Source organism: Panthera uncia (assembly GCF_023721935.1).
Source record: "Panthera uncia isolate 11264 chromosome D3 unlocalized genomic scaffold, Puncia_PCG_1.0 HiC_scaffold_8, whole genome shotgun sequence".
Taxonomy (NCBI): Eukaryota; Metazoa; Chordata; class Mammalia; order Carnivora; family Felidae; genus Panthera; species Panthera uncia.
In genome coordinates, this window is record NW_026057586.1 from 85,368,047 (window position 1) to 85,393,236 (window position 25,190).

Genomic DNA, 25,190 nt, shown 5'->3' on the forward strand with positions numbered 1-25,190 from the left:
GGTATCTGTCTTTCTCCGTATGGCTTATTTCACTTAGCATCACACTCTCCAGTTCCATCCACGTTGCTACAAAGGGCCATATTTCATTCTTTCTCATTGCCACATAGTATTCCATTGTGTATGTAAACCACAATTTCTTTATCCATTCGTCAGCTGATGGACATTTAGGCTCTTTCCACAATTTGGCTATTGTGGAGAGTGCTGCTATAAACATTGGGGTACAAGTGCCCCTATGCATCAGTACTCCTGTATCCCTTGGGTAAATTCCTAGCAGTGCTACTGCTGGGTCATAGGGTAGGTCTATTTTGAATTTTCTGAGGAACCTCCATACTGTTTTCCAGAGCGGCTGCACCAGTTTGCATTCCCACCAACAGTGCAAGAGGGTTCCCGTTTCTCCACATCCTCTCCAGCATCTATAGTCTCCCGATTTGTTCATTTTGGCCACTCTGACTGGCGTGAGGTGATATCTGAGTGTGGTTTTGATTTGTATTTCCCTGATGAGGAGTGACGTTGAGCATCTTTTCATGTGCCTGTTGGCCATCCGGATGTCTTCTTTAGAGAAGTGTCTATTCATGTTTTCTGCCCATTTCTTCACTGGGTTGTTTTTCGGGTGTGGAGTTTGGTGAGCTCTTTATAGATTTTGGATACTAGCCCTTTGTCCGATATGTCATTTGCAAATATCTTTTCCCATTCCGTTGGTTGCCTTTTAGTTTTGTTGGTTGTTTCCTTTGCTGTGCAGAAGGTTTTTATCTTCATAAGGTCCCAGTAGTTCATTTTTGCTTTTAATTCCCTTGCCTTTGGGGATGTGTCGAGTAAGAGATTGCTACGGCTGAGGTCAGAGAGGTCTTTTCCTGCTTTCTCCTCTAGGGTTTTGATGGTTTCCTGTCTCACATTCAGGTCCTTTATCCATTTTGAGTTTATTTTTGTGAATGGTGTGAGAAAGTGGTCTAGTTTCAACCTTCTGCATGTTGCTGTCCAGTTCTCCCAGCATCATTTGTTAAAGAGTCTGTCTTTTTTCCATTGGATGTTCTTTCCTGCTTTGTCAAAGATGAGTTGGCCATACGTTTGTGGGTCTAGTTCTGGGGTTTCTATTCTACTCCATTGATCTATGTGTCTGTTTTTGTGCCAATACCATGCTGTCTTGATGATTACAGCATTGTAGTAGAGGCTAAAGTCTGGGATTGTGATGCCTCCTGCTTTGGTCGTCTTCTTCAAAATTACTTTGGCTATTCGGGGCCTTTTGTGTTTCCATATGAATTTTAGAATTGCTTGCTCTAGCTTCGAGAAGAATGCTGGTGAAATTTTGATTGGGATTGCATTGAATGTGTAGATAGCTTTGGGTAGTATTGGCATTTTGACAATATTTACTCTTCCAATCCATGAGCAGGGAATGTCTTTCCATTTCTTTATATCTTCTTCAATTACCTTCATAAGCTTTCTATAGTTTTCAGCATACAGATCTTTTACATCTTTGGTTAGATTTATTCCTAGGTATTTTATGCTTCTTGGTGCAATTGTGAATGGGATCAGTTTCTTTATTTGTCTTTCTGTTGCTTCATTGTTAGTGTATAAGAATGCAACTGATTTCTGTACATTGATTTTGTATCCTGCAACTTTGCTGAATTCATGTATCAGTTCTAGCAGACTTTTGGTGGAGTCTATCGGATTTTCCATGTATAATATCATGTCATCTGCAAAAAGCGAAAGCTTGACTTCATCTTTGCCAATTTGGATGCCTTTGATTTCCTTTTGTTGTCTGATTGCTGATGCTAGAACTTCCAGCACTATGTTAAACAACAGCAGTGAGAGTGGGCATCCCTGTCGTGTTCCTGATCTCAGGGAAAAAGCTCTCAGTTTTTCCCCATTGAGGATGATGTTAGCTGTGGGCTTTTCATAAATGGCTTTTATGATGTTTAAGTATGTTCCTTCTATCCCGACTTTCTCAAGGGTTTTTATTAAGAAAGGGTGCTGGATTTTGTCAAAGGCCTTTTCTGCATCGATTGACAGGATCATATGGTTCTTCTCTTTTCTTTTATTAATGTGATGTATCACGTTGATTGATTTGTGAATGTTGAACCAGCCCTGCATCCCAGGAATGAATCCCACTTGATCATGGTGAATAATTCTTTTTATATGCTGTTGAATTCGATTTGCTAGTATCTTATTGAGAATTTTTGCATCCGTATTCATCAGGGATATTGGCCTGTAGTTCCCTTTTTTTACTGGGTCTCTGTCTGGTTTAGGAATCAAAGTTAATACTGGCTTCATAGAATGAGTCTGGAAGTTTTCCTTCCCTTTCTATTTCTTGGAATAGCTTGAGAAGGATAGGTATTATCTCTGCTTTAAACATCTGGTAGAACTCCCCTGGGAAGCCATTTGGTCCTGGACTCTTATTTGTTGGGAGATTCTTGGTAACCGATTCAATTTCTTCGCTGGTTATGGGTCTGTTCAAGCTTTCTATTTCCTCCTGATTGAGTTTTGGAAGAGTGTGGGTGTTTAGGAATTTGTCCATTTCTTCCAGGTTGTCCAATTTGTTGGCATATAATTTTTCATAGTATTCCCTGATAATTGTATCTCTGAGGGATTGGTTGTAATAATTCCACTTTCATTCATGATTTTATCTATTTGGGTCATCTCCCTTTTCTTTTTGAGAAGCCTGGCTAGAGGTTTGTCAATTTTGTTTATTTTTTCAAAAAACCAACTCTTGGTTTCGTTGATCTGCTCTACAGTTTTTTTAGATTCTATATTGTTTATTTCTGCTCTGATCTTTATTATTTCTCTTCTTCTGCTGGGTTTAGGCTGCCTTTGCTGTTCTGCTTCTGTTTCCTTTAGGTGTGCCGTTAGATTTTGTATTTGGGATTTTTCTTGTTTCTTGAGATAGGCCTGGATTGCAATGTATTTTCCTCTCAGGACTGCCTTCGCTGCATCCCAAAGCGTTTGGATTGTTGTATTTTCATTTTCGTTTGTTTCCATATATTTTTAAATTTCTTCTCTAATTGCCTGGTTGACCCACTCATTCTTTAGTAGGGTGTTCTTTAACCTCCATGCTTTTGGAGGTTTTCCAGACTTTTTCCTGTGGTTGATTTCAAGCTTCATGGCATTGTGGTCTGAAAGTATGCATGGTATAATTTCAATTCTTGTATACTTACGAAGGGCTCTTTTGTGACCCAGTATATGATCTATCTTGGAGAATGTTCCAGGTGCACTCGAGAAGAAAGTATATTCTGTTGCTTTGGGATGCAGAGTTCTAAATATATCTGTCAAGTCCATCTGATCCAATGTGTCATTCAGGGCCCTTGTTTCTTTATTGACCGTGTGTCTAGATGATCTATCCATTTCTGTAAGTGGAGTGTTAAAGTCCCCTGCAATGACCACATTCTTATCAATAAGGTTGCTTATGTTTATGAGTAATTGTTTTATATATTTGGGGGCTCCGGTATTCGGCGCATAGACATTTATAATAGTTAGCTCTTCCTGATGGATAGACCCTGTGATTATTATATAATGCCCTTCTTCATCTCTTGTTACAGCCTTTAATTTAAAGTCTAGTTTGTCTGATATAAGTATGGCTACTCCAGCTTTCTTTTGGCTTCCAGTAGCATGATAAATAGTTCTCCATCCCCTCACTTTCAATCTGAAGGTGTCCTCAGATCTAAAATGAGTCTCTTGTAGACAGCAAATAGATGGGTCTTATTTTTTTTATCCATTCTGATACCCTATGTCTTTTGGTTGGCGCATTTAATCCATTTACATTCAGTGTTATTATAGAAAGATACGGGTTTAGAGTCATTGTGATGTCTGTATGTTTTATGCTTGTAGCGATGTCTCTGGTACTTTGTCTCACAGGATCCCCCTTAGGATCTCTTGTAGGGCTGGCTTAGTGGTGACAAATTCCTTCAGTTTTTGTTTGTTTGGGAAGACCTTTATCTCTCCTTCTATTCTAAATGACAGACTTGCTGGATAAAGGATTCTCGGCTGCATATTTTTTCTGTTCAACACATTGAAGATCTCATGCCAATCCTTTCTGGCCTGCTAAGTTTCAAAAGAGAGATCAGTCACGAGTCTTATAGGTCTCCCTTTATAAGTTAGGGCACATTTATCCCTTGCTGCTTTCAGAATTTTCTCTTTATCCTTGTATTTTGCCAGTGTCACTATGATATGTTGTGCAGAAGATCTATTCAAGTTACGTCTGAAGGGAGTTCTCTGTGCCTCTTGGATTTCAGTGCCTTTTTCCTTCCCCAGATCTGGGAAGTTGTCAGCTCTTATTTCTTCAAGTACACCGTCAGCACCTTTCCCTCTCTCTTCCTCCTCTGGGATGCCAATTATGCGTATATTATTTCTTTTTAGTGTGTCACTTAGTTCTCTAATTTTCCCCTCATACTCCTGGATTTTTTTATCTCTCTTTTTCTCAGCTTCCTCTTTTTCCATAACTTTATCTTCCAGTTCACCTATTCTCTCCTCTGCCTCTTCAATCCGAGCCGTCGTCGTTTCCATTTTGTTTTGCATTTCGTTTAAAGCGTTTTTCAGCTCCTCCTGACTGTTCCTGAGTCCCTTGATCTCTGTAGCAAGAGATTCTCTGCTGTCCTCTATACTGTTTTCAAGCCCAGCGATTAATTGTATGACTATTATTCTAAATTCACTTTCTGTTATATTATTTAAATCCTTTTTGATCAGTTCATTCGCTGTTGTTATTTCCTGGAGATTCTTCTGAGGGGAATTCTTCCGTTTGGTCATTTTGGAGAGTCCCTGGAGTGGTGCGGACCCGCAGGGCACTTCCCCTGTGCTGTGGTGTATAACTGGAGTTAGTGGGCGGGGCCGCAGTCCGACCCGATGTCTGCCCCCAGCCCACCGCTGGGGCCACAGTCAGACTGGTGTGTGCCTTCTCTTCCCCTCTCCCCTCACAGCGGGATTCACTGTGGGGTGGCGTGGCCCGTCTGGGCTACTTGCACACTGCCAGGCTTGTGGTGCTGGGGATCTGGCGTATTAGCTGGGGTGGGTAGGCAAGGTGCAGGGGGCAGGAGGGGCAGGCTTAGCTCGCATCTCCTTAGGTGATCCACTTCAGGAGGGGCCCTGTGGCAGCGGGAGGGAGTCAGACCCGCTGCCGGAGGGGTGGCTCCGCAGAAGCACCGCGTTGGGTGTTTGCGCGGAGCGAGCAAGTTCTCTGGCAGGAACCGGTTCCCTTTGGGATTTTGGCTGGGGGATGGGTGAGGGAGATGGCGCTGGCGAGCGCCTTTGTTCCCCGCCAAGCTGAGCTCTGTCTTCCCGGGGCTCAGCAACTCTCCCTCCCTTTGTCCTCCAGGCTTCCCGCTTTCCGAGCAGAGCTGTTAACTTATGACCTCCCAGATGCTAAGCAAGTCGCGCTTGCTGTCGGAACACAGTCCGTCCGGCCCCTCCGCTTTTGCCAGCCAGACTCGGGGGCTCTGCTTGGCCAGCGAGCCGCCCCTCTGCCCCGGCTCCCTCCCGCCGGTCCGTGGAGCGCGCACCGCCTCGCCGCCCTTCCTACCCTCTTCCGTGGGCCTCTCGTCTGCGCTTGGCTCCGGAGACTCTGTTCTGCTGGTTTCTGGTGGTTTTCTGGGTTAGTTAGGCAGGTGTAGGTGGAATCTAAGTGATCCGCAGGACGCGCGGTGAGCCCAGCGCCCTCCTACGCCGCCATCTTCCCCTATCTCCAGAATTCTCTTTTTAAAATACGAATCGCTTCACGTCAGATCTCTTGTGCAACCCCCCCGACGACTTTACAATGCATTTGGACATAAGCCGAACTCCTCACTGTGCTCCCAGTCTGGCACCTGCCTGCCTTCCTGAGCTCACTTGCTACATCTCGTGCTCCCCCGTGCTCAGCCCCCCCCCCCTCCCGTGCCACCCTCCCCCCCGCCCGCCCCCCCCCCCCCCCCCCCCCCCCCCCCCCCCCGCCGCCTCCAGCAGCAGCACCTGCTCCTCCTTGAAATGGTTACATGAACTCTTCCCTCTGCCTGGAAACTTCTGCCCCCAGACTTTTCCCGGATGGCTCCTCCTCGCTGTTCTCTATCCTATCATCCGTTCCGTCTTCTTCCCGTCACCTACCGCTACCTGACCTTTTCTTATTTCCTCGCTCATCTCTCCGTGACTCTCTTGTGCCACTGGAATGCAAGGTGCATGGGAACACGGACCTTGTGTGTCTGTCCACCTTTGAATCCCCAGCACCTCCAACAGCATCTGGCACATAGCTGGCTCTCAACTATGTAAATGGGGTCAAAGGAGTGTCTGTTGGCCAATGACCCATAGTTTGTGTCTCACCAACAATGGGAAAATGGGGCCATTTTTATGGATAAGGGATGTCACGTCCCCTCAAGACACTAACATTTTCTCTTTACTTGGTTCAGAAAGTCAAATATGTTTCAGGCATTTTCTAAAGCATAAAAGTGAGTATAGATATAGATAGGGAAGTTAATTTAACTGTACTTGGAAACTAATAAGTTGCATATAGTTTATAATCTGTGCAAGTAAAGTTGTTGATTAAACCTCAGTTATGTAAATTCTCTTACGTTATAGCTTTTATATAACTGCGTCTTTGAAGAGGGAAACAAACAATTTCCAAGGAGTAAATAAATAGGAAAGACTCTCTCTGAAACATTCTGGGTATTTATAAATTTTATTTTATTAAAAAAATTTTTTTAATGTTTATTTTTGAGAGAGAGACAGAGCGCGACCGGGGGAGGGGCAGAGAGGAGGGAGACACAGAATCCGAAGCGGGCTTCAGGCACCGAGCTGTCAGCACAGAGCCCGATGCGGGGCTCGAACTCACCGTGGGGGTGCTCGATGTGGGGACCGTGAGATCGTGACCTGAGCCTAAGTCGGACAGTTAACCGACTGAGCCACCCGGGCGCCCCAACATTCTGGATATCATTCACAACATTTTATACCAATTTAACACCCCCCTCACTAGATGAATTTTTGAGGCTTCTGGTGAAGCCTGCATTATTTTATGTTCATAAATGCTTTCTTTCAAATCAAAAAGAATTTTTACCTGTCCTTTCATAAAATGTCAGAAATGTACTTCCTTAACAAAAATCAGCTTTTTTGGACGAGGTTCTGTTACTGGCGAGACTTACTCCTGAAGCCACGTGACTTTATGCATAGGAAGCAAAATAAATACTGAAGTGCTGTCCTTTTCCCTGCTTCTTTCACCAGCATTTTGTCCGATGGATGAATGGCAGCTGTATAGAATGCCCTCCTCAGAAGGGGGAGGAAGAAGAACTCGTTGTAATAAGCTTTTACGATGATATCTCCCTGAACCCTCAGATAATTGAACAAGCTGTCATGATCCCCCAAAACGTCCACAGGATTCTGATCAGTCTCATGAAGTACCTCCAGAAATGGAAGAGGTATCGACCTCTCTGGAAGTTGGACAAAGCCATCGTGATGGAGAAATTCGCCTCCAAGAAACCTCCTTGTGTGTCCTATGATGCAAAGTTGCAGTTCTATTCCAGGATTGCCCAAGAAGTCATGCGCCACCCCTTAGTTAAGGACGAGCATTGCATCCGGCTGCAGCTGGGGCCTCTGGCGAACACGGTGCAGGAAAACGCCAGGTCCTGGGTGACCTCGCTGGGAAAGCTTCTCAACGAGTCGGCCAGGGAGGAACTCTATCACCTCCACGAAGAGATGGAGGTATCGCTGGGTTTAATTACACTACTTCTCGTGAAAATCACGTCTCCGTTGGGGACTGTGTTTTCTAGGTTTATTTGCTGTCCTTTGACCTCTCTTTTGCAGAGCCTGGCCAAAAACCTGAAGAAGAGCCCCAGTACCCTTGAAGACCTCAAGTTTGTCCTTGCAACGATTGCAGAAATTAGAAGTAAATCTTTGGTCATGGAACTGAGATACAGGGATGTCCAGGAGCGATACCGCACCATGGCAATGTATAATCTCTTTGTGAGTGAACAGTTTCCTTTCTTTAAAAGGATTTTTTTTAATGTGTATTTACCTGAGAGAGAGAGAGAGAGAGAGAGAGAGAGAGAGAACATGCATGAGAGGGGCAGAGAGAGAGGATTGGAAGCGGGTTCCGTGCTGAAAGCAGAGAGCCCGACGCCGGGCCCGAACCCGCGAATGGTGAGATCATGACCTGAGCCGAAGTCAGACGCTTAACTGACTGAGCCACCCAGGCGCCCCCTGGATTTTCTTAAGCATTTTTACAGTTGGGTTGAATTCTAAGACCCTTGTCAGAAATACTTCTCAACGATGACTTTAAGTAATAAAATTTAAATGTAGAGCAACCCCACAGTTATTCAGAATAATGAAAACAGATTATTTCTTGATCTGGTATGGCTCAGGTTGTATTTTTCTTTGGAGAGCGTGTCAATTCTCCCCCTCCCCTCCCCCTGTTTCTGGTGTTAATTTCCTTTAATAAAGGGCTTCCACAAAATAAGCGGGAGGGAGGAGAGTCGGAGAGGGTTAAGATAATAAAAGAGACGGGTAGCGGCACATAGCTGCCTTTATTACAGTTGCCTTTATTACAGTTGTTCAGGGTGGTTCGAAGGAACTTTAGAAGTCCCTGGAGGAGTTTGGGGGGGGGCCTGGCCTCTCCCTGAAACCGTGCACAAAATTTTGCATACTGTGCCTCACATTCACGCAGAAAGAGTCAGCTGGAGAAACAAACTAGAAGAAGCAAATAGCTGCCGTAAGTCCGCACTTGCATCAGACTCGTGTTGCAGCCTTTATGTTCCTTGACTGCTCTGAACACCTTCACTGAGCAGTCACCCTGAACGCTAGAGATCCTCTCGTCATAAAATTGCACAGTATGCAAAATGTACACTTTTAGAATTAAAATAAAAGTTCCCAATTTTGTCTGTTTCCTTTAGTTTTTTACTTTTTCATTAAAAAGTTGTTTTTAAATGTTTTTATTTATTTTTGAGACAGAGACAGGGCATGAGCGAGGGAGGGGCAGAGAGAGAGGGAGACACAGAATCTGAAGCGGGCCCCAGACCGAGCTGTTGGCACAGAGCCTGACGCGGGGCTCAGACTCACCAGCCGTGAGATCATGACCTGGGCCGAAGTCGGACGCTCAACCGACTGAGCCACCCAGGCGCCCCTTTTGTTTCCTTTATTAAGTAAAATTATTTGAGACTCCATTAGGGTCTGCTTATGTTGTCTGTGTGTCTCTTGGTTTCCTTCGAGTCATTTTGATCCTTACCTACCTGTTATTTCTGATTGAGTTCTGCACATTGTACATGACAAATTTGTAGAAAGAGTTGGAGGCTCCAGATGTTATATTTCATCAGGGGAGATTTCTTTTTTGCTTCTGATAGACAGCACAGCTAGATGCATCAGCAAGCTAAGATAACCTTATTTTAATTAGAGATTAAGTTGAGCTGAAACTGGGTCCTAGTTTATGAAGGGCTTATCTGTCTACGGTATCTCTCTTTCTGTGTTATCTGCTTATTTTTAAAAATGATTTTATCCTGATTTTGTTTTCATCATAAATATATAGTTTTTCTTTCTTTTAAAAAATATTTATTTATTTTTGGGAGAGCACAAGCGAGGGAGGGGCAGAGAGAGGTGGACAGAGGACCTGAAGCGGGCTCTGCGCTGACAGGCTGACAGCAGCGAGCCCGACGCGGGGCTTGAACTCACAAACCGTGAGATCATGACCTGAGCTGAAGTCGGGTGCTCAACCGACTGAGCCACCCAGGTGCCTCAAATATATAATCTTTCTAATTCAAGCAGTTTTTTTGTGGATTCAAATGACCGAGCCTGCTGTTGTCACAAGTGGAAATCCCTAGGCAGTAGCTTTGACCGGAACTTCAGTTCCAAATTTCTGGCCATTTATTGTTTGTCCTGTTTCTTTGTCAGCCTCCCGATGCAGAGAAAGAACTGGTTGACAACATTAAAAGCATGTGGTCAAATCTGTTCAATGAGTCCATGAATGTGGACCATTCTCTTGGGGGCATAAAGAGAACGTTCACAGAGGTACCTTTTAACATTTTTTACTTTCTGAGTAAAGATATGGACAAATGCCCGTCGGGATAAATTAATGCAACCCTGCCCTTTGCAGATTACTCGAGGTGAAATATTAAACTACAAACAGCAGATAGAGGAATTTGCAAAGCGTTTTTATCGTGAAGGCCCTGGTTCTATTGGTGATGATCTTGATAAAGGTAAGAACGTCCACGTTGGGCTTCCTGAGGTAGCGGAGTATGTTTTGCTTAAGGATGTTATGGGACTATGGAATGGAGCAGTGGTTCTTAACTTGCCTGGACACTGGGTTCACCTGAGGATCCTGACAAACCCGGTGACTCCTGGCGTCCAGATCCAAATAGCCTAATTCTCTTGCTCTGGGGGTGGGGGGTGATCCAGATGCCAAGACTTTTAAAACTCTCATGGGAATCTAATGTGCAGCCCAAGTTGAGCCACTTAGAGGGATAATGTGAAGGAGGCAAAATTTTCTCTTAAAAAAATTTTTTTTAACGTTTGTTTATTTTTGAGGGAGAGACAGAAAGAGAGAGGGAGAGAGCGTGTGTGGGTGAGGGGCGGAGAGAAACGGAGACACAGAATCCCAAGCAGCCTCCGGGGTCTGAGCCGTCAGCACAGAGCCCGATGTGGGGTGCAAATGCATGGACTGTGAGATCATGACCTGAGCCGAAGTCAGACGCTTAACCGACCGAACCACCCGGGCACCCCAGGAGACCGAATTTTCTAACTGGAGAGGTTTGCACATGGACCTGGCCGTCTGGTTTCCGTTAGAAAGAGAGATAAAGTTGTGGTAATTCTAAATGTGTCTTCCTGGATGGCTTCTATTTATTTACTTATTTGCCAGGAGTAGAACTTTTAGCCGTTTTTGAAAAGGAGCTCACGAGACATGAAAAGAACCGCCAGGAGTTGGCTAATGCGGAGAAACTTTTCGATCTTCCGATTACAATGTACCCAGAGCTGCTCAAAGTGCAGAAGGAGATGAACAACCTGAGGACCATTTATGACCTCTACGAAGCGCTGAAGGTGAGCGTCCGCCCACAGACCCCGCCTCCCTGAAGGCAGTGTGAGCGTTGACTCGGCCAAGCGGGTTTTGGTGCCGCCGTAATTAAGAGCCCGGGGCGGATTTCATGGAAGCTCTTGCTTTGGCTCTTGGGAAGTAGTAACTGCCAACGGATCCGGGGTCTCCATTTGGGGTGATGGGAAAGTTCTGGAGCTAGATGGGGGTGATGGCTGCACACCATGGTGAATGTACTCGACACCGCCGAATCGTACATTTGAAAGTGGTTAAAATGGTACATGCTGCGTTATGTGTATTTTTCCACAATAATAAAAAAGAAAATTCTCTTTGCTGGTTGGGGCTTGGTTAAGGAGGGGGGTGAACCATTTAAGAAATTACAAGAAATTAAAAGTAGCAAATAGCATGACATTTGGATGCCTCTCTTTAACATATGTTCCCGGTGCAAATTCGTACCATTCCTTTATTCATCCCTCTGTCTCTTCACTCTGTTCTGTACAGCCCAGTGCTGTGCTGGTTGGGAGTAGGGTCCAGAAAGGAGGTGCATCTGTTCGTCCCACTCCTGCCCTTCTTGAACCCCCAGGAGAGGCTGACTGCGTTAGTCTGGGTTCTTCCAAGAAACAGAACCAATGGACACCAAACAGATTTATTATAAGGAATCGGCTTATATAGGAATGGAGACCGGAAGTCCCAAGGTCTGGGGTCAACAGGCTGGAGACCCAGGACAGCTGATGGGGTATCTCCAGCTCAGGTCTGAGCTTGAAGGCGGAAGACTGATGTCCCAGCTGGAAGACAGGCAGAGAGAGAGAGGATTCTCTCTCACTCAAGTTTTCTCTCTAGCCCTTCAGTGGATTGGATGAGACCCACCCACAGAGGGGAGGGAAATTACCTTTACTCAGGCCACTGTTTCAAATGTCAATTTTACCCAGAAACACCCTGGAAAACATTGTCCAGAATAATGTTTAACCAAATATCTGGGCACCTGTGGCCCAGTCAAGTTCACACATAAAATTGACCATCACACTGACCCACAAGTGAATCACCATACCGCTCTGATGTGTGACAGGAATATGGTAGACAGAGCGCCATGGGGCTCAGAGGGGGAAGGAGGTGGCCCAGGGAGGTGGCCTTTGAGCAGGACTCTGAATCAGTTTTTTCCCCAGTGCGGCCATCGGATTTGGGGCCCATCCTACCCCAACATGACCTCATCTTATATCTGCAAAGACCTGACTTCCAAATAAGATCACATTCTGAGGTCCCAGGTGGACATGAATTCTAGGTCGGGGGGGGGGGGCGGCAAGCTTCAGCCCCCATACACCCGGGAGTGGGATACACAGAGAAGAAGAGGGGCCGAACCTGGAGCACTCCAGCATTGCATACCACGGGAAGATGCCCGAAAAGGAAGGGAGGACAGGGAGTGGCCTGGGAGGTAGGATAGGGGGCCAGACTGACGAGCGTGAGGTCTCGGAAGCCGAGTGACGAAAGCGTTTCAGCGGGCGGGACTGTCAACCTGCCGTGCATCCGATCAAGTGGGAGGGCGATTAGCAGTGACCACCGCGTCTCACGTCACGGAAACCACTGTGACCTTGGAAAGAAACGTCTCGATGGAGCGGTGGTCGTGGACGCCTGATTAGAGTGAGTCCGAGGGATTTGCCCACAAGAAAAGGAAGCACAGGCCCCCGCAAAGACGTTTACATGAATGTCCACGGCAGCTTTATTTGCAATAGCCCAGGACCAGAAAAAACCCAATACCCCCTAGGTGGATGGCTAAAGAAACTGTGGTACAGCCATCGTGTGGAATGCTACTCAGTAGTAGAAAGGATTGGACTGCTGATGCACCGGGGCGACAACATGGACGGGTCTCAAAATCTTCTTGCTGAGATATAAGATCGTACATCCTGGATGATTCCATTTACCTAAAATTCTAGAACGGGCCAGCGAAGTTATCACGGCAGAAAGCAGGGCAGCATTTGCCCGGGAATGGGAGGGGGGTTACAGAGAGGCGGGAGGAGACCTCCGAGAGCTACGAAGGAGTTCACGATCTCGACTGTGGTGACGGTCCCGTGCGTGTGCACACAGGCCAGAGTTTGCGACGTTCTGCACTTGGACACAACCAGTTGTGTCCGCACGCCAGCCGATCCTCGATAAAGCTTGAGGAAGAGAGAATGGGAAGAGAGGAGTCAGAAACCCCGGATCTGGACAGCTTTTCCAATGTGTTTTGTTGCAAAGGGAAGCAGAGAACTGAGGAGCTGTGTGTGGAAAGGAGGAGGGGTCAGGGTAGTTTTTTTTAAGACGGGAGAAATTAGAGTGGGGGTTTGCATAGTGATCCAGTAAGGAGGAAACGTGGGTGAGAGGAGACAGAAGGGAGACTTCCTCGAATGATGTCTGGTGTCCATGAGTTGGTGGGAAAGGGTGGGGTTGGGACGTGGCCTCAGGTAGGAGGCAGGTGTGGTCATACGGGGAAGGCAGAGCGTGTGCATAGAGATGCTTCTAGTGGGAGATGTTGAACGTTCGGTTATGATTGTGTCGGTCTCCCCGGGGACGTGCACAGCAAGATCATCAGCGGAGATGAGGGCAGGGGGGTGGCTGGTTGAGGCTAACAAGGCAGGGGTGAGGTGGTGGTCTGGGAGAATAGGCCCCAAGGGAAAGCCGCATTAGGGCCCTGGATTTAGACGGAGGCCAGTGAGAGAGGCTGAGTGTCCTCCGCCGTCATGGTTGGCTGCCCTGGTGTAGGTGTTGAGCACTGAGGAACGTTGAGTGTCGAGGAGCGGATTTAACCACAGTTGTGGTTTTCCAAATGTACTTGGTGAAAGAAGGGACGAGAAAGAGTGGAGGGAAAAAGGCCTTGTAATGATTGCCAGGCTGTAGGTTCAGGCGTAGAAACTGCAAGAAGTACTTTGGTTTCTTTATGATTTCATTCTAATTTATCACTTACTGAATTTTTGCAAAAAAGAGGTAATACATTTGTGGGTGTCATCTCAAAATAATTCAGAAAGTGGGGCACCCACCTCTTTGATCTTGGCTCAGGTCGGGGTCTCACAGTTTGTGAGTTCAAGCCCCGCATCAGGCTCTGTGCTGACAGCTCTGAGCCTGCTGGGGATTCTTTCTCTCCCCCTCTCTCTCTGCCCCTCCCCTGCTTGTTCCCTCGCTCTCTCACAATAAATAAGTAAACTTAAATAAATAATCCAGAAAGCTGTTTGAGCTTTTAATACCTTTTTAGAAGACCAAGAGGTGAAAAATAGTAAATGCATCTTCAGGTCCTTTATACCTAAGTCAAAAAAAAAAATTACCATGTGTATATTTCATCAATTAACACAGTTTTCTGTGAAATACATTTTGTGACTCGAAGCAAATCCGTCAAGCCTGGATGTCACCGGTTGCAAATGCAAATGTTTCGAGATGGTGAATTTCACGCAAGACAGTACTTCTTATGTTAAATCTCAGGAAAATACATCATGGAAAATCTTTTGGGTGTGATAATCAGGAAGGATTATCTAAATTACGAGCGTTTTGGTTTCTGATTTTATACTTCTCATTTTCCTCCCTTGGAAAGGAAGACATACTTTTGGATTCCACACATCCTTAGAGACAGCATTATTTTGGCGGGGCCTTGAAAAAGTTGGAATTCTTTTGTTTGTATTTTGGAGCCTTTAACCAATCGTTCCTTTGTGAGTCTGAGGTTTTTGTGGCCAGATGGGTGATGATATCTGAAAAGGAGGGAGCATGACCACGTGTTGAGTAGCGGCTGTTCCGGTCAAAGGCAGTTTTGTTACTGGGACTATTTCTTGTCCGTTTCTAGGTTGCAAAAGAAGAATGGTCTCAGACCCTCTGGATCAACCTGAATGTTCAGTTCCTCCAGGAGGGAATTGACAGTTTTCTCAGGTCCCTCAGAAGGCTCCCCCGGCAGGTCCGAAACCTATCTGTGGCCTATCATTTGGAAGCAAAAATGAAGGCTTTCAAAGACTCAGTTCCTTTATTACTTGACTTGAAGCATGAAGCACTAAGAGACAGGTTTGTTTTGTCCTGTTGGCTGTTGTGGAAGGTGGGGGGAGTTTTGGTTTAAAATCTATCCTTGCTTGGGTCTGATGACAAAGTACAAGGTTTCAACAGCAATGCAGAACGCTGAAATATGCAGGTAAGAGTTTTATGGTATTGTTTCCATGTGAAGTTTCTATTCAATTATCAGCTGTAAGGATTCTCCAATTTTTTAAACTTGTTTTTTTTTAATCTTTTTTTTTTTTTTTTTTTTTTTACAGTTTATTTCATTTATTTATTTAGAGCGTGCGCGTGCATGCCAGTGTGGGAGAGGCAGAGAGTGAGGGGGAGAGAGAGAATCCCAAGCAGGCTCTGCCCTGTCAGCTCAGACAGAGCCTGATGTGGCTCTTGAACCCACGAACCACGAGATCGAGACCCGAGCTGAAGTCAAGGGACGGACACTCGACAGACTGAGCCACCCAGGTGCCCCTCTCCTATTTTGTTTTATTTTTTAAAAACAAACACTGCCAGATATAAACTCGCATTCGTGGATGCTTCATTCTTACGGTTTAGAAAAAAAAGCAAGGGATCTAGATCAGCGCCATCCAGCAGAAACACATGACCCAGACATGTCATTTAAAATTTTTCCAGCAGCTGCACCAAAGAAGTAAAAGAAAACGGGTAAAAATAATTTTAGTAATATATTTTAACTAGCCCAATATACAAAACATTATCATTTCAACCTGTGATCAATATGAAACATGACTCACAAGATATTTTATGCTCTTCTCCAAATAATATGTTGCAACCTGGCATGTATTTTATGCCTACAGAACCTTTCAGTCTGGACCCCCCACAGCTCAGATGCTCGAGAGCGACACGTGACTTGTGGCTGCCATACTGGACAGAGCAGGTGTCACTAGAGGTCGCTGGGTTTTCAACGGAATAACCAGTCCTGAGGGTGCGATGGGGGAGATTCGCTCCTCATTTGTCCGTGATGGTCCAGACGTGGCCCCACATGGACAGGAATTAGTAGGAACTTTGTGAGTCCCGTTTTCTCTGCCGTGATCCTCTCTTCCTCCATCGTGTTTCCCAGCATGTGGGTAGAGAGTCACGGAATGGCATCCAGTGACGTCATTCTGCTCAGCAAGAAAGCCATGCCAGACAATTCCCTTCCAATCCTCGCGATGAGTGAGTAAGCCTCTCTTCGGTGCCAGGTGCATCTCGGACATCTCTCTACACCCGTGGATCTCCCTTCAGCAGGTGCAGGTGGCCCTCAGGCCCGGGGCGACATGGGTTCCAAGCCCGTCTTTGTCACTGTTCTACAGGGCCACTTGGGCGCTCACTTTGATCTATGCATTCCTCAGTTTTCCCAACTAGATGCAAGAGGTATTTTCTAGCTAAAGTTCCCTGTTCTTTTGACGCCACAACCCAGTGCTTCCTAGACTTAGATCGTTTCTTAACCATTTTTGTCCCATCTCCACCAATATCACGTATACTGTCGCTACTCTGTTTGTTTCCCATCAGCTTATTCTTTTGTACTCGAGTGTGTTCTAAGAAGGTTACACCACCATTATAAATGGGAAACCAAAAGCTTTTGCCATGAATAGAAAGTAATTATAAAAATAAAAAACATTTAGGTCCTCCTGGGTGGCTCAATCGGTGAAGCGTCCGACTTCGGCTCAGGTCATGATCTCCCGGTTCGTGAGTTCGAGCCCCGCGTCGGGCTCTGTGCTGACAGCTCGGAGCCTGGAGCCTGCTTCCAATTCTGTGTCTCCCTCTCTCTCCTCCCCTTCCCCACTCGCACTGTCTCCCTCTCTCTCTCAAAAGTAAATAAACATTAAAATGAAAGTTAAAAAGAAAACATTTAAAAAACTTTAGCTTAAAACTGTTGCCTGTGGCTCAGCCGGAGGCCTCCCCTGGACGCAAGGTAAATAACCGTGAAGAGGTGTTACAGCCCCAGCCGCACCGAGCTGACACATTCTCTTGTATGTAATCAAACAAATGGAGGGGAACTGCAAAGGGAACCCCTTTCTCCCTGGCGACTCAGAGTTACTCATGCGGTGACACCTGTGCCCCGTTCACCCCCCACCAGGGCTGTGATACCCCCTACTTCATATCAGCCCCTGGCCTGGGCCTGAGAATACAGGGGAATGAACAGTAGATTCTCCTTTCTGACCATTTCTGGCTTGGGCGTTGTTTTTTTAAGTTTTAGTTTTTGGTGGATTTTTACAGTAAAATCTGTGATTCGGCGCTTAGTGCTTATATGCTGGATATGTGGCATTTTGCTGGTCCAGGACCACGTTTAGCTGTTTTATTATATTCATTGCATATAAACAGAACCGTTAAAAAAAAAAAAAGGCGGGGCGCCTGGGTGGCTCAGTCGGTTGAGCGTCTGACTTCGTTCGGCTCAGGTCATGATCTCGCCGTCTGTGGGTTCGAGCCCCGCGTCGGGCTCTGTGCTGACAGCTCAGAGCCTGGAGCCTGCTTCGGATTCTGTGTCTCCCTCTCTCTCTGCCCCTCCCTGACTCATGCTCTCTCTCTGTCTCAGAAATAAACAAACATTAAAAAAATTAAAAAAAAAATGCAAATCCACAGGCCAAATGCAAACCTTAAAAGAAGACCAGATCGGGTGGAGTGCTTTGCTGCTCAATGCTTCTGCGTGCACAGATCCTCCTGCCTATAGGGGATCCCTTCTTACTGTGTCCATCACTTGGTGGTTTTTCGCATAGCTCTCAAAGCAATTTGTGATTATTTAATGCACAGATTTGTGTTAGCGTGTGCTGGCCGTGTCCCCAAGGACGTGGTAGCGTTCCCGTGGGCAGGAGCCTTGCCCTTTGTCACGGGCACCTCTGACGGCTAGCCCACTGCCTGGCGCAGATCTAAGAGCGAGATAAATACTGACCAAATGCACGGCAGCTCACAGCTTTCAGCAGGGTCTCAAACAGGCTGAGTGAGCCGACAGAGGTCAAGATCACTAGTCTGTAGACTCTGTGATGGAAGCAGGTTCCAAAAAGTTAAAAGCTGCCTATTTTCTTACGTGGTTGGGAAGACTAGCCATGCAAGAGTGTTTCTTGATGGAGGTTGTTTCCTGGGTTCGATTCTGGAAGCCAGGGGGATTTTGGAAAACTTTGGAGATGCGATTCCAATGATGTCCTCAATGAATGGGGTTCGTCCTGTGATTTAAGTGGGAATAATGAAATCCATCACTGAATCCAGGAAGCACAAAGGTTTTAATGCGGGTGCTTTCAGGCACTGGAAAGAACTTATGGAAAAAACAGGCGTAACGTTTGAAATGACAGAGACGTTCACCTTGGAGAACATGTTTGCCATGGAACTTCACAAACACACGGATGTTCTCAGTGAGATCGTAACGGCTGCCATCAAGGAGATCGCCATTGAGAAAGTAAGGCGGGTATAAAACAGCTTAGAAAAGAAAACTATTTTTATCTTAATTTATTTGAATTCCAGTATAGTTAACATACAGTGTTATTAGTTTCAGAGAATTATTATTTTTTTAATTATTATTTTTTTTAACGTTTATTTATTTTTGAGACAGAGACAGAGCATGAACGGGGGAGGTCACAGAGAGAGGGAGACACAGAATCCGAAACAGGCTCCAGGCTCTGAGCTGTCAGCACAGAGCCCGATGCGGGGCTCGAACCCACGGACCGTGAGATCATGACCTGAGCCGAAGTCGGACGCCCAACCGACCAAGCCACCCAGGCGCCCCACAGAGAATTATTTTTTTAACGCCAAGAGAAAATTGTTTGTTCTAGTGCTTGTATTTGAGTAATAAAGAATTATTTGCTCTAGGGGAGTCTGGGTGGCTCAGTTAAGCATCTGGCTCGCTCTCTCTCTCTCTCTCTCTTTTACATTTATTTATTTTGGAGAGAGAGTGAGAGAGAGCGAGCACAAACAGAAGGGGACCAGAGAGACAGGGAGACACAGAATCTGAAGCAGGCTCCAGGCTCCGAGCCATCAGCACAGAGCCTGATGCAGGGCTTGAACCCACAAACTGCGGGATCGTGAACTGAGCTGAAGTCGGATGCCTAACCGATTGAGCCATCCAGGTACCCCTTGTCTCTTAATTTCAGCCCAGGTCATGATCTCACAGTCCTAAGATTGAGGCCCAAGTCGAGCTCTATGCTGAGTGTGGAGCCTGCTTGGGATTCTCTCTCTCTCTGCCCCTGTCTCCTGCTAGTACTCTTTCTTTCTCAAAAATAACAAAGTAATACAAAAAGTGAAAACAAGAATTATTTGCTTAAGAAATAGGGCTTCCAGGGGCGCCTGGGTGGCTCAGTCGGTTAAGCGGCCGACTTCGGCTCAGGTCATGATCTCGCGGTCCGTGAGTTCGAGCCCCACATCAGGCTCTGTGCTGACAGCTCAGAGCCTGGAGCCTGTTTCAGATTCTGTGTCTCCCTCTGACCCTCCCCCGTTCATGCTCTGTCTCTCTCTGTCTCAAAAATAAATAAACGTTAAAAAAATTTTTTTTAAAAAAGAAATAGGGCTTCTGCCTTGGTTAAATTTTTGTTGTTCTAAATTATCATTTCACCTCCAATGTATTTATTAAAGAAAGAATGGATGTTGATGGTACAAAACGGACAAATCGCAATTCTGCCGCCTGAAGATAATTATTTCAGCGTATATGTAAAAACGCAGGGGAGACACATGCATCCACATGCATATACACACATGCGCACGCTATACAAATAGTCACACAAACGTGTCGACGTACCTGCACAGTGTATATACCCATATACATACATGCACATGCACGCACGTGTACATAAATGCCCATACCACATAGACATAGGTACACGACACCACGTATACGTGTGCACATACACATCATACACACATACATGTAAATAGCGATGCAGCTGGTTTCTGAAAATATAATCGTAAGTAGGCATATTACTCTGTAATTTGCTTTTCTTGCTTAACAGTAAACACGGGAGCAGGACCTCCCAGGTATGCAAGAGGCAGGCTAGGAGACTTAGACCCTGGTTCTAGAGCCAAGTGAACTGGCCGAGCTGCAATTTGAGCACCCAGTTCCCATCGCTCTAAAACGTGGGTAATAGCCCTTACTTCACTAGGGTGCTTTGGGCACCGAAGGTGATCACGTATGCAAGTGCTTGGTAAGTAATGACCAGGGTCACCGTGGCCGGCTCTCCACTTACCTGGGAAACTGACACAGACTCTGGCTTGAGCAGTTGACCAAAGGCAAGCTCAGGAAGTTGCTGTGGGGTTTGGAGTTCTGTTTTCCCAGCGTATGTGCCCGAACCACTCTTTTCGTATTCCTGACCAGGCTGTGAAGGAAATCTTGGACACGTGGGAAAGCATGAAGTTCACCGTCGTCAAGTATTACAAAGGCACACAGGAGCGAGGCTACATCTTGGGATCGGTGGACGAAATCATCCAGTGCCTTGACGACAACACGGTCGACCTCCAAAGCATCTCAGGAAGCAGATTTGTGGGGCCTTTTCTGCAAACTGTTCACAAATGGGAAAAAACACTTTCTCTAATAGGGGAAGTCATTGAGGTGAGAGAAAACCAGGAAAGCACTTTTGTATGAGAAGACTTTCTGCTCAGACACTGATGACTCTCTGACATACTTTTTCTGGGTTGATGTATTTTGGGGGTGTGTGTGGGCACGATTACAGGAGTCCATCTGGGTTTTTATTTCAACAAATGCATTTTTAAATTCCACAATTCTTCTTTTTCATATGTCCCTATTCTTTTTTTTTTTTTTTATAAAGTTTATTTTGTCTTTGAGAGAGACAGAGAAGTACGAGTGGGGGAGGGGCAGAGAGAGAGGGAGACAGAGAATCCTAAGCAGGCTCCGAGCTGTCGTGCAGAGCCTGACGAGGGGCTTGAACCCGCTCATCTGTCCCTATTCTTGTTTAATTCTGTCCTGTTCTTGTTGCCAGGATATACTTTTACCTCCTTTATCACACTGAAGAATTCAAACATATTTAAAGCCCTTTTCAGATTTCTCCATATTTATTCTTTTCTCAAGCCAGGATTTTCCTCTTTTTTGTGTGTGTGTACGTGACCATCTTTCATGGTAGTGGGTTTTTCTCTTTTGTGATTTATTTATTTTTAAAGTTCATCTCACATAACAGGTTTTTACCTGTGCTTGCTTCACTTTGTCACGTGTTTTTGCAGGTTGGCACTGAACAAGGTGGCTTGGGGCTTTCTTCTTTTGTGGGAGATACTAGTTCAGACCTCTGTGAGCAACCCAGGTTCATCTCACCATTTTTTTAAATGTTTGTTTATTTTTGAGAGAGAGAGAGAGAGAGAGAGAGAGAGAGAAAGACACAGAGCACGAGCAGGGGAGGGGCAGAGAGAGAGGGAGACACAGAATCCGAAGCAGGTTCCAGGCTCCGAGCTGTCAGCACAGAGCCTGACCCGGGGCCGGAACCCACAAATTGTGAGCTCATGACCTGAGCCGACGTTGGACGCTTAACCAGCTGAGCCACCGGGCGCCCCTCATCTCACCATTTTTGCTGTCTCTTTCCCCCTCCCCAGACTATAGGCAAGTGCCTATTCCATGGGACTGGCTAGGGGGTGTGGTCCAGGCCCTCAGCCCTCTCACACGTGTGCTTCCTTCCTTTGCTTGCTTTTTAATTTTTTAATCTATGGCTTTTCATTAGGTAGGACATAGTACTGTTTTTTTTCTTTATTAAATGTTTTTTAAAAAACGGAAGTGAAATTTACATAACATGAAATTAATCGCTTTAAAGTGCACAATTTCATGGCATTTAGTACATTCACAGTGTTGTGCAACCATACCCCTGACTAGTTCCAGGACATTTTCATCATCTCAGAAGAAAATCTCATACCCATTAGAAGCAGTCACTTATGTTTCTCTGTCCCTCTAGCCCCTGGCCGCCACTGATCTGTTTCCTCTCTGAATTAATCTATTTTGGACGTTTCACACAAATGGAATCATGTAACGTGTGGCCTTCTGTGTCTGGCTTCTTTCACTTAGCGTCCTATTTTCTTTTTTAATTTTTTTAAAGTTTATTAATTTTGAGGGAGAGACAGAGTGAGTGAGCAGGGGCGGGGCAGAGAGAGAGGGAGAGAATGCCCAGCAGGCTCTGCGCCATCAGATGGAGCCCAGTACAGGGCTTGAACTCACAAACTGCAAGTTCATGATCTGAGCCCAAACCAAGAGTCAGACGCTACACGGACTGAGCCACCCAGGGGCTCCACAGCGTCCTGTTTTCAAGGTTCATGCACGTTGTAGCGGGTATCAGTGCCTCATTCCTTTTTATGGCTGACTCATAAGTCCGCTGTGTGGAGAGACCACATTTTGGGTGTTCGTTCTTCCGTTGGCAGCCATTGGGTTATTTCCACCTCTTGGCTGATGAGCAGAGTTCTGCCGTGAGCATTCACGTACAACTATTTTTTGAGTCCCCGTTTTCGGTTCTGTTGGGTCTATGCCTTGTGGGTGCAGTCGTGGGTCACATAGCGTTTGGCTCAGTTTTTGCGCGGGCTTCTTTATGGTCTGCCCTTTATTCCTCTCCTTAACGAGGCTCTCCAACCCCTGCTCACAAGTAGAAGCTTCCTCCCTGTCTTGGGCTGGTGAAGAGTTTTCTTTTGCTTTTGAGTGTGGCCGTGTACCTTAAAATACATAGCTCTACTTTGTCCATCATTCTTGTGTATTTGGAAAGGAGGGTATGCACTCGCTCTGCCACCTTGCCTGGGAACACTTTTGACCTGAGTCGATGTGTGTCTGTCCCGCGTTAGGGTGGGATTTTGCCATACGTACCTCGAGGTACCCATGCTGACGTTGACGTTGTGCATTTCCAGATTTGGATGCTGGTTCAGAGGAAATGGATGTATCTTGAAAGCATTTTTATCGGTGGAGACATCAGGTCGCAACTTCCAGATGAGGCGAAGAAGTTTGACAACATCGACAGAGTATTTAAAAGGGCAAGTGGCTGGCTTCTATTTTAGTCGTGAAAGGACACTGATGAGAGATACTTTTACTTATGTTTCTGCATGTAGTATTTTGTCTATTAAGTAGCTTCTGAATTTCTTAAATCATTATATATGACCTTAATCCGTTCAGTAAAAATTTCTCTTGGGTATCAAGCCACTGGCATCTGGCACTGAAACTTTTTTGTATTTATTTTTCATTATAAAAGTAACACTTAAAAAGCCTGGAAAATGCGGAAAGGTAGAAAAAAATGTATCTTCCAGAGTTCCGTCACATTGACATGACCACTGCAGTATGCCATATGCTTCTTTTTTTTTTTTTTTTCCTGTGTACATGAATTTAAAAACACGACGATAACGACATTTTATATAATTTTCTCATAATTTTCTTTTGATGTTATAAGAAATGCACTTCATATGATGAAACTGAGAAGGGATTTGAATGCCTTTATATACCGTTCCATTGAGTGGCTTGACATTAGATGATTGTCGTCTAGTAATGAGACATCTTGTTCAAAGGGGAATTCGTTGCATTCATAAATAATCTGTGGGCTTGTGCCTCGTGCCTTTTGCACGTTTAGGATGAATATCTTACGAGGGGCTGTTGGAAGGTAAATTGCCCGTGAAGGCGTAGTGCTCAGTGCAGAGTCCTTCCAGGAAAGGGTTGTGTCCGTCATCACTGCCCCTAGTAATTAGGGGTGGGGGTTTTAACCCAGAGCCTCGGGGCTGTGCTGCTCAGCGGTCTGCAGTGCTCTCCAGTTAGGAGGGGCTGGTTCACATTTGGGTCTCCTTTATCCATTAGAGTTTATAACATTTTCTTAATCATTTGCATAAGCTTTTTTTTAAACTTAAGAAAAAATCACACGATGGATACCTATTTATTATAGAAGGATTTAGATACTATAAAAAAAGTAAAAGAAAAAAAGGCAAAAAATACCTACAGTCTCATACCCAAGGTTACCATGTTGACAGTTTAACACGTATCTTTCCAGAATTTGTTCATTCCTATGTAAACACATACATAAACATTATAAATAAATATTCCATAAAATAACATCATTCTTACCCATGTGATCATTTAAAATTTTTTTTAAACATTTTTGACATATCTGTCAATAGGTGAACATCTAAATGATCACTTACAGCCAGTGACTGACCTAAGTTCCTATTCCTGGACGTTTAGGATAGTTCCCTTCCCCCTCCCCCCTTGGCCATTCTGAAGGGTGCTAGTGAACGTTCCGCAACATACGCGCTGCCCAGAGCAGACGTGCCGCTTTCATCCATCCAGCCCATGTTCCCCGAGGCTCTTCTGTGCGCAGGCGCTGGTGCTGGCGCGCGGGGCCTGTCCGTGAGCAAAAGAGCTTAAAAACCTCTACCCCAGACCTCTGGCCTTCTAGGGGGAAGGAGGACAAAGTGAACACCGGAAATAAGTAAACGGCACGTAGTTCGCTGGGAGGTGCTCGGGGGATGCTTATTTAAACGTGCCACGTTTCTGCCGCGTTGGGCCCCGGAGGGCTGCGGTCCGGGTGTCTGTTGGTTCTGTCGTCTGTCGAGCCGGCGCCGAGCGGCGATCCCGCTGGCCCGGCCCGACGGCTCCCCTCTCGCCCTCGTGCAGATCATGGGCGAGACCTTAAAGGACCCCGTGATCAAGAGATGCTGCGAGGCCCAGAACCGGCTGGGCGACCTGCAGAACATCAGCGAGGGCCTGGAGAAGTGCCAGAAGAGCTTAAACGACTACCTGGACTCCAAGAGAAACGCTTTCCCGAGGTTCTTCTTCATTTCTGACGACGAGCTGCTCAGCATCCTCGGGAGCAGCGACCCGCTGTGCGTCCAGGAGCACATGATCAAGGTGCGCCCCCCGCCGCCCCGCCGGAAGCCGCCGCGGATCCCCGAACCGCTGCGGGCGCGGGGGGCGGGCGCTCGGTCCGTCAAGCGACCGGCTCTTGGTCTCGGCTCAGGTCGTGATTTCATGGTTCGTGGGCTCGAGCCCCGCATCAGGCTCTGTGCTGAGCGTGGACTGAGTTTGTGATTCTCTCTCTCTCTCTCTCTCTCTCTCTCTCTCTCTCTCTCTCTCCCTCCCTCCCTCCCTCCCTCCCTCCCCCCCTCCCCCGCTCACTCTCAATCTCACAAATAAATTTAGAAAATAGTTAAAAAAAAATTAAAGACAGAAATGGTGCTGGGCTTTCATCTGAAACATAAATCTGATGAAATCCACTATAGCCTGAAATTACAAAAAATCCCACTGTTGTTTGTTGCTCTTTTTCTATAGCCCCAAAACACTTTTCTTTTTTTTTTTTTTTTTTTTTTT

The 25,190-nt window shown here is 45.9% G+C and overlaps 1 protein-coding gene across 1 annotated transcript in view; it reads left to right on the plus strand.

Moving 5' to 3' along the window:
* DNAH10 (dynein axonemal heavy chain 10) overlaps positions 1–25,190 on the plus strand; it is a 152,663-nt gene that overhangs the window by 53,017 nt on the left and 74,456 nt on the right. Inside the window, exons 20-29 of the mRNA XM_049619502.1 lie at positions 7,168–7,644; positions 7,747–7,905; positions 9,823–9,939; positions 10,025–10,127; positions 10,787–10,965; positions 14,757–14,968; positions 18,185–18,338; positions 20,244–20,477; positions 22,754–22,876; positions 24,498–24,731. Coding sequence (XP_049475459.1) covers positions 7,168–7,644; positions 7,747–7,905; positions 9,823–9,939; positions 10,025–10,127; positions 10,787–10,965; positions 14,757–14,968; positions 18,185–18,338; positions 20,244–20,477; positions 22,754–22,876; positions 24,498–24,731 — 1,992 coding nt within the window. The remainder of the gene's footprint in view (positions 1–7,167; positions 7,645–7,746; positions 7,906–9,822; positions 9,940–10,024; positions 10,128–10,786; positions 10,966–14,756; positions 14,969–18,184; positions 18,339–20,243; positions 20,478–22,753; positions 22,877–24,497; positions 24,732–25,190) is intronic.